Source organism: Pyrus communis, chromosome 1, assembly GCF_963583255.1.
Source record: "Pyrus communis chromosome 1, drPyrComm1.1, whole genome shotgun sequence".
Taxonomy (NCBI): Eukaryota; Viridiplantae; Streptophyta; class Magnoliopsida; order Rosales; family Rosaceae; genus Pyrus; species Pyrus communis.
The window spans coordinates 15948727-15963017 of NC_084803.1; the positions used below are offsets into that span (position 1 = coordinate 15948727).

The following is a 14291-nucleotide window of genomic DNA, read 5'->3' on the forward strand; positions in this document are numbered from 1 at the left end:
ACAGTTTCTGTGTTGTTTTCCTCTCACGTCAGGTTCTTTAAACATGGCATTCACATGTCCATAAGATGTTAGGTTTTGAACATCTACTGTAACACGAGGTCTCTCTCTGTCTCTCTCTCTGTGTTAATTGGCAATCATGGTCGTGCCTTCAGCTAAGATGATATGGTCTGTGGTACCTCCAGTATTCAATGCTGAACTCTCTATCCATATTCATCATATCCACAACATGGGTACCCGCATATGTTGGTACCACCTTACCACAACATTGGTAACCGCATATGTGACTATGTTCTTTGGTATTGGAGGAACTCTTTGGTTCCTTGAGTTTTGCCATAATGAATTTATAACACCAAACTGGTATATGATATATTGATAGGAAAATTTCTTTCATACGAAGACGTATGTCGTACGAATACAGTCAAAACTGCTGGGTTGGTGTTCGTATGACAAATTTTCCTATCAATACATCATATACCAACTTTTAATTGGTTAGAGTGTTAGTATGTAGTACGGGTAAGGGCGGCCATTTGCGTTCATGGGTTGGGTTCTTGTTAACACGTATTCTGTATGAGCACGATTAGAGTCAATCCGAACATGACATGATTATTAAAGGTACTACACAATTGACAGATAACACAATTATTAAAGGTACTACACGATTGACAGTGACCCGTTTATTGTTCGTAAGTACAAAATTATCCATAAAATATAATATTTTCATCAAAGAAAAGAGTTAAGCTTATAGTCTCACCCCTCAATGGAAATGTCTTATCTTGTGATCTTCGGGTTATGTGAATCTACAGGTTAAAGTGTTACATGACTGTGAAAGTGTTAAAGCATGTCACTTCCGGGACATGCAGATCGACTCGAAACACGAATTGTCTATTAATTGTGCTACACAGGTTGACACGATTATGAGATAAAACATATTATGGTATGAACCGTTCATTTGATGTCATTTTTGAGTCTGGTTATCGCGTCGTGTACAAACTTACCACTCCGCATACATATTCTCATACAGACAATCCTGCATGGACATGAAACATTGAAGAAAGGAAGACAGATGATCATGCCGGCTGAATTTTGGAGCCTTAGAACATGGGTTAATTAAATTCTCTCAAAAGTGAGTCAGAGAGACAGAGGGAGAGAGAGACTAGTACTGTAACAACTGGTGCTCATTTTATTAGGAACATGTGTCTTTAACTTACCAGCAGCTCCTTCTGCATACATCTTTGTATTTGTATGGTGGCTTTTGGTTTTATCACAAAGGTAAACATGGGCAGTCTTAAATGGTGAGACATTTCCAGAACTCATTGCGCATTTGGAACTCAAGTTGAACATGTGCACCTACAAATTATCTCTGTATATACATATGTGTGTGTGTGTAAGTGAATTCATCTGCAAAGTTTGATAATTTTATACGAATTTTAATTTTATTATTTTTGTTTATAAAAAATTATGGTTGTCAATGAGTTTCAGTGCCACAAGGCGGCAAGCAACACCAAAAGATGTGACTGAGAGACGTTTGCCCCCCGTTTTGGAGGCTTAGGGCAACTGGGCTGACCTTAACCTGTTGGGCATGGGAGTTTGGTATGTTGCTATTGCTGTTGCTTTGTGTACATGACAAGCATAGAAAAAACGGTGAGACAAATGTGTGTTCATTTGGTCCCCTATTGAGATCGACGAGATCCTAACATATTTCTGAATCATTGTAGCACTCGTCCTGAGTGCCGTAGGAAAATAAAGTTTATATTTTGATGACACTCAAGTCTTTACGTATTTAGTTAGCAACTATCATTTCTTAAGCCACACTATTGGGTCTTAAACAAAAGGCTTCTAACCATTTCACTCACATGTGGACGCAATTTGTCCTTAAACGATAATATATAAACATCTATTTATAGACCGTTCAAGGACGAGAAATTGAAGTAGGATGTTGATTTGATGGTGGAGAATATAAATATGAGACGAGCAGTAAACTCAGATGCTTTATGTTCTCAAACATTTGATATGGAGAACAACATATACTCAACCTGTTTAAACTTTAAACCTAACACCACCTTTTTATCTTATGGCCTTGTATCCAATGGAGTAATTGCATATATGCGTGATTACTTTGCTTGGTACCTAAGAAGAAAAAGGTAAATCCACACCATTATTTGCATTTGGACCACCTTTTGGAAAAAAGAATTCTATTTCACTTGCCAACCAAAAAATCTTTTGACCCTTTGTTCTTGAAGGATTTAATATTGTTTTTCAGTTAGCTGGGTTCTATTGCACTTAAAAACGAAGATTTTGCCTTTTATTCTTAATAGTCACTAAGTAACTAATTTAGGTTAAGAGTTGTACTCAACTTTGAGCATAAGCGTCTGTATTTGATCAATAGTTGATAATTATTAATCGAGTTAACTATTTAGTTACCTTTTACATCTTTACAAATCTTATTTCCGTAATTTTTTTTAATTGTTTTTGTATTTGTAAGGTACAAAATGAAAGTTGTTAAAGAAAGACGGCTTAAATTTTTGGATTGTATAATTTAGAAGAAGACTGACGTATTTACATATATATATTAGTCTAGTTGTATTCCTCTTCTTAAAACTAAAAGAGGCTGCATATTCAATCCTCCTTCCCACATTTATCAAACAAATTTGTTATGCAATATGCACCATGGATGCCCATCATCTATTAAATAAATACAGTCACTTTATTTTTTGACCAAGAATTGGATGCATCCAAAATGTTTACCAAATAAAGGGACATCGCAATTTCTTTACCTTGTTGGTGCGACATGCAAAAAAGTTTACTATAATAGAGAGTTGTTAGATCCATTCAGTGTCTTATTTTTTCATTTAAATTATAATTTCATCTACTATAAAATTTAAAAGATTGAAATGTCATTTCTTGACTCACTATTATTCTTAAAATAGCTTCTAGTATGCTATTTCCCCACACATTATAATTCCTAAAAAATTGAAATGATATTTCCCCAACAACGTAGTCTGATCTGCTGATAATCTATCACCAATGAATGATCTCCTCCAAATGCTTTGCTGATCTATGATTATGCACTCCAATAAATGCCATCAATATCCAATCACCATCAGTTGCTAACTTCTTACTCTTTCATTGGAAGGGCGTCCATAATTTTTCATTTCAAAATTCCTTCAATCATTGTTCTTTATATCTTTTTTGCAAATTTGTCTTACATATTATCCATTCTTGTTATTCTGTTTCAGTTCAGGATTAATTTATAATGGATGGAACACAAAATTGTCAAGTTTATAGAGGAAAGGGTTCATATAGCTAAATAATTAAGAGCAAAGGGTCATAGCTCAGTAATTAAGAGCAAAGTAGTCATACTAGGTCTGAATTTTCTTTCTGCCAATATCGTTTGTATTTTATAAAAAGAAGGTTATGTGAGCATGCATTATGCAACTCCAATTTTAGCTACTGTATATGCTATATTTACATTATAAAAGTTTGAAACATCCAATAACTTTTACTTTATATAATATAATATTCTTGTCTGCATTAGTGACTATGAAACGAAACCTAATTGAAAGAATATGCGCCGTTAAGGTTGAGAGGAATACACGAGAGTTGAGTGTGACAGATCCTTCCATCAAGAAAAACATTACAGATTTTTCTTCGGCCAATTCACTGTTCATGATAGGAAACTTCGAACAAACACATTCTGGAATTTTCCAAAGCTCATATATACAGCATGAATAAAACTATTTGAACATCTGATCAAACTATTTCTCCAAAAGGGGACCTCAACCTCTAATTAATAATTAATATCCATTTTATAATCACTTTAGTTTTAGTAATATGGAGAGAAAACATATGGTAGAAAGGAGAGGGAGAAAGAATAGAAAAGGGTGGGAGGTTGAAAAATAAAAAGAATGTATATTCTTAACTGCATTGAAAGATTTGAGAATCAAAGAGAAAACGAAGAAGAAAAAAGAAATGAAATATCTTGTATACTGAATACAATGAATGTCTCAAAGTTACAAATAAAAGTTAAAGAAAAATTCAAGTAACAAAGCACTATATCTGGCTATTATAAACTTATTAACCAACCTATTGAGCTAGACCAATCTAATTCATTATAAATTAACCACTCACAAGTTAATGCTTGTCAATATGTACAAAATAAAAACCTGAAAAGGAAAATCATATATTTTTTTAGTTTTCACTTATGTAAAATTCCATTGTGGTTTATTGTTTTCCTCTGTCTTTCAATCTTCTTTCTTCCTTTTATCTTTATGCTATCTGAATTCTGAATTAGAAAGACAAACAACACAAAAAACAAAACAATTATCAAACAGATTTTAAACATTATTAGGAGTAACAGAATACTCGTATGAGTAGATACTAAACTAGTACATAGAGATAGAGAGACGGGTCCCATGGTGTACATTTCGAGGGAAGCAAGGGTAGGCCAAGCCGCCCCAATGGGGTTGCTAGCAACCATGCATGCCCCTTGAACACTGTTTTCCCTAATTGACTTGTGGGTTGTTCTTTGCCCCCACATATCACATGGCCTTGTTTGCTCACAAAACCAGTTCCCTAATTCACTCCCTCCTCATATAAATACCTCCCCAGCCCTCCAATCTCTCCCATCAAATCATCTTACACACTTCCCCTCCTCTCTCATCTCTCTCTATACCCTAACCCATTACACAATACTATTCAAACATTTTACACAAACACAACAATGGCTATCAGCAAAAAATCAAACAAGCTACCTCAAACAGCAGCTTTGAAGCAAATTCTGAAGAGATACTCAAGCTTTGGGAAGAAAAATGTGTACAACAATGAAGGTGGTCTTCCGGACGATGTGCCAAAGGGGCATTTTGCAGTGTATGTCGGTGAAAACAGAAGCAGATATATTATCCCAATTTCATGGCTGGGGCATCCAGAGTTCCAAACTCTTCTCCAAAGAGCTGAGGAGGAGTTTGGATTTAACCACGACATGGGTTTAACTATTCCTTGCGAAGAAGTCGTTTTTCGCTCTCTAATCTACCAAATATATTGATTAATTGATCGTCGTCTGGGTGATAAAGAAAAGGAGGGGTTTTTCTTTTTTGCGTTTCTGCAGAATGTGCAACAGAAATGAAGCTTATTGCTAGCTGCGTCATTCTTTTTTCACGCATTCTGCAAACCTTAGATTAATTTGTAATATAAATTGATGTATATGTCGTCGAAACTTGGTGGTTCTAATTGACAGTGATTTATTAACGTTAGTGATTGTATATTGATGATGCTTATGATCATATGTAAGGAGTTTTTCTTCAGTGAGACATTTAATGAAGGACTTCAAGGGGAGCTCCAAATCTCCCTTTTTAATTAATCTCTCTCTCTATTCTGTCTTGTTTTGACTTCTATCTTTAGTTTTAGACAGCTTCACTAGCGGAGCCAATGCGGGGCATTGGCATCCCTTGATCCCAATAACCTTGTCAAGTTATCCTTTTGAAAATTTTATGAACCCGTATAGCTTTTACTTGTGAACTTATCCTTTTCTAAACTTATCCCTAAAAAAGTAAAAAATAATTTTTAATTAACACCTTTTTAATTTAACAAAGATAGGTTGTCGTTTGCATAATGAGTTTTCTACGTTGAAAGGAATTAGTAGCCTTGCATAAAAGTTGGCAGAGACAAAGAGGAACAGACAGTATCCCTTGGTGTACTTGCTAGTGAAATTAGCATTGATTTTAACTGTTGCGATTGCTTCAGTTGAAAGAGTTTTTTCAGTGATGAAAATTATGAAGAATCCACATCTTAATAAGATGGGTGATTAATGATTGAATGATAGTTTGGTTGTGTACGTTAAGAAGATGTATTTGATTCTATTGATAATAATGTTGTGATACGATGTTTCCAAAATATGAGAACACGTCATGGACAATTATAAATGAAAGTATGATGGATTTTTTAAAGCTATTTTTTTACTCCATCTCTTTAAATTCCTGGCTCTGCCACTAAACACCTTAATTATCTTGCATTAGTAAGAAAAGTTGGAGTTCATGCAATAAACACTATGAAAAATTGACTGAAATATCCTTCAAGAGAATTGCTAAGGAAACTCGCTCAAAAAGCAAGTCTCCCAGACTCGCTAGCCACATATGAATTGGCTTAACAAAGAAACTGTAACACGGGTCTACCATTAAATAATGAAAAAAAAATAACCTGCAACAATAACTATGAGTTTTGAAGAAACCAAAACGTCAATCTGACTTCCAGACAAGCCCGACGAGCCACGGGGCCATCTTGAATTATAATTTTTACTGAGCAGCGGGTAGAATATTATGCAAACAACTTAAATACGCGGAAGACAGTCTTGTTACAATATAGTAAGTTATTCTTAGTGGATATCTTGAAATTATTCATCGTCATTATTCATTTTGGCTCCCTACCTTCACATGTAATGGGTTTACAACTGACGGTAACATAATGTTTGGAATATAAGAAAAATCAGATCACATTATAATCCTCAAAGTTTACAATTTAAAATTTTATAATAATGGTAATTAAGGTTAATTATAGTTAATAACAAATAGTTACATTCTAATTACTGTAGCAAGATTGGTTTTCACTCTGAAATTCATTTATTACGCTGTCAATGTGAGATGCATGTTATGCATGAATATGATTACATACATAATCATCGTTTAGGTTAAATGACTGTAGTCCTTTTTAAAGGATACCGTACTTAGACTAACGCTTCAGTAAATAAACCAATAGAGAGAATAAATTGAAGGAGAAGAAAAGTTATCTCAGAAAACTAAAATCAATGGAGAATAATGTATATATTCAACAAATTAATTTAAACCCCACGGAAGTTCACTTAATAACTAATAAACATTATGTTAAGCAAAATGTTAATCGTCAGGAAAGAAGACATAACAAAACCCAATTCTATAGCCATCGGTTCACTTTGGAGATAAAATGAAGTTGTTGGTTAGGGTTTAGGGTTTCAACTAATTAAGGTTTATGTAAATGGCACAGATCATTTGTAGGGTGAGAACGACCTATATATTATTTTTCATGATCATACACTTATGGCTCGTTTTGAAGTGTTTTTAAAATAACTGAAAGCATTTTTTATGAAAGTACTTTTTGAGTTCTAAAAGCACTTAAAGTGCTTTCTAGAAGAAGCACCTAATTATGTGCTTCTTGTAAGAATCACTTCAAGTGCTTTTTAAAGATCCTAAATAATACAAACTTTGTACTTATTTGATAGTTGGAGACACCCACACGGCATGATTAATTATATCGTACAAAGTTGAAGTACCCACTTCATATAATTTGGGGGAAAAGGTTCCTCACCGGATCCTTTTCCTGGGGATCCGGGGATCTTGTAATCTCATCCGTTTATCGTACAGCATACGGTCAGTTTTCGTTAGGTACTATTTATATTTAATTTTAAAATTTAAATTTTAAATGATTTCTGATCGCACGATGTATGATAAACGGATGAAATTATGGGATCCCTTGGATCCTTAGGAAAAGGATCCGGCAAGGATCCTTTTCATAATTTGTGGAAGTCACTAACTTAAGCAAATCCGTTGATCTCTACTATTTTTATTATGGTTCCTAACCCGAGTGCCAACCACAGACCACTATCATGCTCCACAAATTCGATCTTCTTCAAAAGCCATGGAAAAAAGAAGATATTAAAAAGATACTCAACCAACATTAGTATAAAACCTAATCTGCTTAATGGTTAGCTGTGACGCGCATGCTTAATCGGACTCCATTTTTGTACGTTCAGAGGCACATACAAGTGGGTCTCATTGTCCATTTTGAAGTTCTTGGTGATTAGGAGACTCTTAATCATCCTTTAGTTAATCAATTGCATCGTTAATTAGACGTACGTACCCTAATTACGATCTTAATACATTAACGATGGATCGATTATTGCTATCTAGCTGTCGTATAATACTTGGACGGTGCAAATTCCTTTTCATTTCCTTAATCTCCAAAATTCCAAAATAATTGCGTTTAGAGGCATATAACCTTATTTTGGTAGAAAGGGATTGGTAACTAACCTGACACTCTGCTATATATAATCAAGGAGACAAAGCTCACATGAGAGAGTGTTGTGATCAAAGAAAGACGCCATAATCTTTCACATCATCTTTTTCTAAACACCATTAGTTATTAGGATTCAAACTGGAACATAGCTATAGGTTCCCCTTAATTGATTATTAAGTTGATTGATCGATTTTGCTATTCCCCTTAATTGATTATTAAGTTGATTGATCCATTTTGCCATCCATATCAATCAGTTTTACCTTTTCCAGTTTAGTTCTTCTAAATAATCCCTTTTTGTGCACTTCAAATCATTTTGCTTACTATTACAACGTACATTGAAAAGAACCTCTCGGTACATTATTATCCACAATAAAATTATCAAAAAATGATCCGGACACACAAATGAAAAAGTGCATTCAGATTATTAACTTATTACTTAATCGTAACTAATAAAAAGTTTTAAGTCAATGAAAGTGTCACTCATCATGGTCTAGTGACAAGTTAACCAAGCTTGGGTAAAATGTACTACATGAACCCCTATAACCTACCTAATCTCATAACTAACCCTTCTACATCTAAGACACAATTCGTCCCAATTAATATATTTGTGGCTAAATATGTGTGCTTCGTGTTCCAAAGGAATTTCAGCATCAGCTACAAAATTAATTTTTTTATATATAAAATTTATGAATTTGTGGCATGCAATTGCATACAACAATACGTAATTAAATTTGTTTTACAATCTTATTAAGATGATACACCAAATTAACACACTTGTCATTTATCCGAATGGGTTTACAACATGCTTCATACATTTAACTAATTAAGCCCCTGGACTCCCTTCATGAATTAATGAATTGCCGGAGGATATCTTGTTCTTGCATTTAACTTTCCTTTCACTTAGGGTTTCATGCGCCCTACCAATACATAAAAATTGACAAATCATAGAGAACCCAACATTTTAGATCTTTACCAACAAAACATTTAAGATTAATGAATGTGAGAGAAACTAAACTCCAACACATGGCTGAATTTGAATGGAATACATTAGTCAGCCACAAAAAATTTTCTGATACGAGTCTCTTTCTCTGATCTTGCGAAAACCACAGTGCTGCTGCGATCTTAATCTGAAATGGGGCTTTCCCACATAAATTTGGTTAATTTGAATGCAGGAAACAGATTGTGTTGGGAAAGTGGGACAGGTAAAGGTGGGTAGACATGGTGGGTTCATTTCTCTATTTGTGAAATTAGGGTTTTGATTTTTCAGCACCACACAACTGCCACAAACCAGTTTCGTATCTTTTCCCAAGTTGCCAAATGTGGTGGAATATCAAGAATGTCTCCTGGAGCTCAAACTATACGTCTCCCAAGTTTGCTGGTTTTTGTCCCAATTATATATGTCACTTGGGGAATTAAAAGACGTTAAAATTTAGATTTGTTCACAACATCACATGCGTTGTTTTCGTCCAAACGCGGGTTTCTCGATTGCTATGTGAAACCACAGAAATGGTTACGAAGACCGGAAAAAAAAAACATTAAAAATTAAGAAATTCGATTAAAAAATGTGTTCTGGTTGAGTGTTTTGGACTCCCAGCCCCTATTATACCAAATAAATAATGATTTAGAGATGAAAGTAACATCAAAATAAATTATTATTCATCAATTATTTGATAATTAATTAAGGATTTAAAAAATATGAAAAAGTTTGAATACTTATTAGAAAGTTGACTTATACCAATTAAATGATTTCATATTTTGCCACAAGTCAATATATATATATATATATATATATATATATATATATACACGCATTACCCTATTTTCATAAATAAGTTAATAGAGAAAATTCTTATCTCCAATTAAAAAGTCAATACAACTTATAAAAGATTGCTCTCTTTATTTTCGTTTGCTGATTCAACAATAACTATTAGAGGGAATTTGAGATAAACCACAGGACTCAACAATAATAGTTAGGTATCAAACTTATCGTTTTTGTGAGTTAAACTTGCAAGCAGAGAAGAATATCACTACTCTAATAACATGTTTACTTGAAGTTGAAGAAATCATAAATCAGAATACATGAAAAAGAATAAGGATGAAAGGGAATATAAACCCTTTCTCTCGCTTATTCCTTGATTTTGATTAAACACGTGATCTTAATCGATACTAATTTCTTCCAATTCCATTTTTTTTTTACGTAAACATATGCCCTAAGAGGGGTTCGGACTAAAAATATTGGATTCACTTAATTCAAATGTTGAAAATATACGTTAAATCTGAAATTACTTATTTGTCCTTGTTCAACATTATACATTTGGGGGCCATTCCCTTGTGAAGCAAGCACCATGACAATAAAAACACTAATTTTTCATTAATCTCAAAAAAAGGCCAAAAATCTACTCTGTGGCCCCCTACAAATACGAAATTTGAAAACTAACCCTATAGCCTGTGTCTCGGGTTCCCAACCGCCCCAAGTTTCAGTGTGCAAAACTGTACAGAAATTAAAATGGCGCTCCAAATTTTATAGGATTTTCACATCCTTAAGGTATTAACCCCATTAGGTTTCGCTCTCTTTGCAATACGGCCCCCAATAAGGTTACCGTTACCCCATTGAAGCGGCATGTTATGCTGGAATTTGCAATTAACGCCGTTACGGCATCCGTTGGAGCCCTTAAAGTACTTGCACTGTTTTGGCTTCTTTGGTTTCTTTCCTACTGGTTTAAAGTTTGGTGCCATTTTCATGTCTTTCGAGAGATTAAATTTGTTACCAATTTGTTTTTGTGCAACGAAGGGGTAAGGGATTTCTTGCTTTTCCGTTCCATGTTGCATGATGAGGTTCTTACAGTTGTTGATATTCTTCGCCGGAGGGAGCGGGGCTTCCCTGACGAGGAATGCCGGTGATGGAGCTCTGTTCGGATAAGTCATTGCACCGATGGTGGGTTGTGTTTGAATTTGATTTGGCAGCCTAGGTAACGTGCCAAAGTTGGATTGGGGGACGGGCACGGGTGGTGATGGTACAGGTCGGTTCAACCCGGACATTTGAACACTACCTGATTGAAGAGGGATTGCATTCATAGTAGTTCCCAGTCCCACTGTACCTGCCATAGGGAACAAGTTTCCACCTGCAGTCGTTAGCATACCAGTTTTTGGAAGAGATGAGGGAACTGATGGAACTGTTGTCTTTGGCATGGGTGCAGTAAAGGAGTTGGTTGGTGCATCTCCTAGTTTGGCCAGTGATCCGGGTTCGTTAATCAATTTCTGGATCATTTTCGGGTCACTTAGAATTTTAACGAGCAAATCAGTATCAATCAAACTTCCCTTCTCTGCGCTTTCGACGATTGCAGTCAATGCGACTGCAGCAGCAATCACATCCGCATTTTGGCTAGGTAAGTTTCCTAGCGATGGTTTATCATCGGCAATTTGCTGAGGAGACGCGGGCAGACCTTGGGGCAAGGCTGGTGGCTTACATTCTGCATCGGAATCCAATTCCATATCAGATGATGGTAAATTCTGGGACTCTTCTTCAATTTCTTCAATTGGAATAAGGGGGGCAGATGGAGTGAGGCTGTCGTCACAACGCTCAGCTTTTACATCCGCAGAAACAGAGGGGCTGTATAAAACATTAGAGCTGATCAGGTTCCATTATGTAAAAGAACAAAAGACTGTGAAACATACGTCCAGATACAAGATAGAATGCTTACTTAGGGGGAATTGCAGAAAGACGAGGATAAACTGCTTCGAGCACTCTCGTCACTCTAAACTTTTGAGCCTCGACTTCCTCACTTTCCTCACCTGCTGCCACTTGCCAGGCTTCATTCACGACAAACTGTTCAAATAAAACAAACATAACACCATTGAAATGCATACCTCGACTCAGATTACAGGCCATATATTCTCGTCGCATGCATACTTAAACAACAATTTAGAAAAGATCTAACGCCTACTCACCTTGGAAGGGCATTTCCATTGAATCTGACGGATGAGTGGCCGTTCCACTTTTGGTTGTCTCAATGGAACACAGCGTTCAAACCCGGGGGGGAAATCATGTTCTATAGGAGCTGAACGCGACATATATGACACCTTTGCTTGAAGATGATTTTGATATTTCACGCCAACAGCCACAGGACAATCTTCAGAAGAGAACAGCTTTACCTATCCAGCAGAAAAACATCGAGTCAGGTCACAATGAACAGATGAATGAAAACAATCAGTAGCATTTCCCACAAGATATTGGAAAGATAAACTTCGAGAATCAAATTTATACAACTAGAAAAAGCATCCGACTGCAGGAAAATGTTGAAACGACGGTTCAGCATTTCATTGTATGTCCTGCAAATTTCAAGACAGCCCAAATCTTGGAATTCAAACAGCAAGGAAAAGCAAGCCTGATCAGGAAAGTATACATGCTCTCACTTACCATTTTCGTTTACAGAGCACTCAAAACATCAGCAGAAGATAATTTGCATCCCCTACAACTCTTATGTAGATTAAGTAGTGAGCTATTACCTATTCAAAAGCCTAGACGTTAAATCACCCCTCGTTATATATTACAAATTTATTCAAAATAAGTTAACCATCGCCCACCACATGGACCACATGCATACAAACTCGCCACAGGGTTTACCAATCCACCCAAATTATACCATGTGGTGGGCGACGGGTTACTTACTTTAGGATGAAGTATTAATAAATGTACCATTGGTGGATCGTAACACCACGTGATGGTATTACTCAAGTATGTACAGATAGCCACGCGACGTCATAAATTGTACACATCATAACACTAAAACAGGATTTAAACCTGCTGATTCTTTTAAGATCCTAGTTAGTAATTCTGTTGACAAAAAATAAAGAGAACAGCATTACAGTTTCAGTAAGATCGTTCAACTGGTTTAAAGAACTTCATCGTGCACGATTTTGTTGCAACGAAATCAAACTTAATCCTAATGATTCATTGTATAATCCTATTGATTATTGTTCTAGATCCGTTGATTAATGCTATAACTCTGTTAGTCCTTAATATAAACTCATTTTTTCTTTTTTCTTTTTCTTTTTTTTTTTTTTTTACAATATTTTGGATATTTGGCCTTGATATTTTCATTAATCCAAGCTTTTGTCCAATATTGCAAATAAATTTCTTCTTTTTTGAGTTTCAATGAGTTTCTGATGATGATTTCAAATGAGTATCCAAATCCAATTAGAAAGATTAAAACAAGTAAAACGATAATTAAAAATTAATAACCAGAAGCAAAGCTTTAATCAACCATATCTTAAGAGTTTTAGTTTCGTTAATTAAATCTGGGAAAATAATAATCAAAGGGAAAGAACAAAACTGATCGATTGGGGTATTTTCTCAGCCGCCAAACAGAAAAAATCGAATCAAAAGAAAGAAGGAACAACTTTTCTGGGAAAAACGCAAGAAAAGGTTTCAGAAGAATCGGCGATTATACCTGACGAAGATCGGGTCCAGAAGCCCAAGATACCGAATTCGATTTCCTCGACCGCTTCAAATTCATTCTCATAATCTCAATTTACACAAAATTCTTCCTACAAATTTGTAAAATTACCGGTCCGATTTATACAGATTTTGGAAATTGAAACCCTAATTTTTGAAACCGGGAAGAAGATTAGAGGCGATGCGTCGTCGCTTCGAGTGTGGGTGGGTGTTGGTAACTTGGTGGTCTTATATGAATCGAATTGGGTGACTGGGTTTGGGGGAGCGTCGGGAATCGACAGAGACAGCTAATTGGTTGTTTTGGGTTTTCCAAATTTTGTAAATTTCAATTATGACGTCATTTTTGGTAAGACCCGCGAAAATGCGCTAATTCTTATCTGGCCTTTCATTTCATATGACCCTTTTGGGCAATTTATATAAAAAATTTCTTGAATTTTTAGTTAAAATGATTTTTGAGATTGATACTCCTCATTTTAGTAGTTGATAATAAAAATAAGTGATTCTTGAGTCTGACAAAAATCTATTTAAAAAGTGATCACACGGTCGTTCACGTGACAATTTAATGAGGATATCGACAAATTTTTTTACAAAAAAATCAAAATCATTTACAGTGGACAAACTCAAAGACTACTTCTATCAATTCTCATTGTTAGGGACTAAAGTAAGTAGTTATGCCAATCACAATAACTATTTTGGATAAAAAAACTTTTTTTTTTTTGGATTTTTATATTTCCTTGAGGGTTGGACAACTTGAAAATACATTAGTTTATGCAAGCGATATTAGAGGATAAGATGT

At 35.1% G+C, this 14291-nt stretch overlaps 2 protein-coding genes across 2 annotated transcripts; one reads left to right on the forward strand and one right to left on the reverse strand.

The window, feature by feature from the left end:
* The first annotated feature begins 4640 nt into the window (after nt 1-4640).
* On the forward strand, nt 4641-5356 carry LOC137714364 (protein SMALL AUXIN UP-REGULATED RNA 12-like). Its single transcript, XM_068453601.1, has one exon. The coding sequence runs from the start codon at nt 4721-4723 to the stop codon at nt 5039-5041; it is 321 nt and encodes a 106-aa protein (XP_068309702.1). The 5' UTR covers nt 4641-4720; the 3' UTR covers nt 5042-5356.
* A 4982-nt stretch (nt 5357-10338) lies between these two features.
* Nucleotides 10339-13681, reverse strand: LOC137714713 (zinc finger CCCH domain-containing protein 6-like). The gene is made up of 4 exons (XM_068453860.1): nt 13491-13681; nt 11989-12192; nt 11742-11866; nt 10339-11650 (listed from the first exon to the last, which is right to left on the reverse strand). Exons 1-4 carry the CDS (start codon nt 13560-13562, stop codon nt 10573-10575), a joined length of 1479 nt encoding a protein of 492 aa, XP_068309961.1. The 5' UTR covers nt 13563-13681; the 3' UTR covers nt 10339-10572.
* Between the last annotated feature and the right edge of the window lie 610 nt (nt 13682-14291).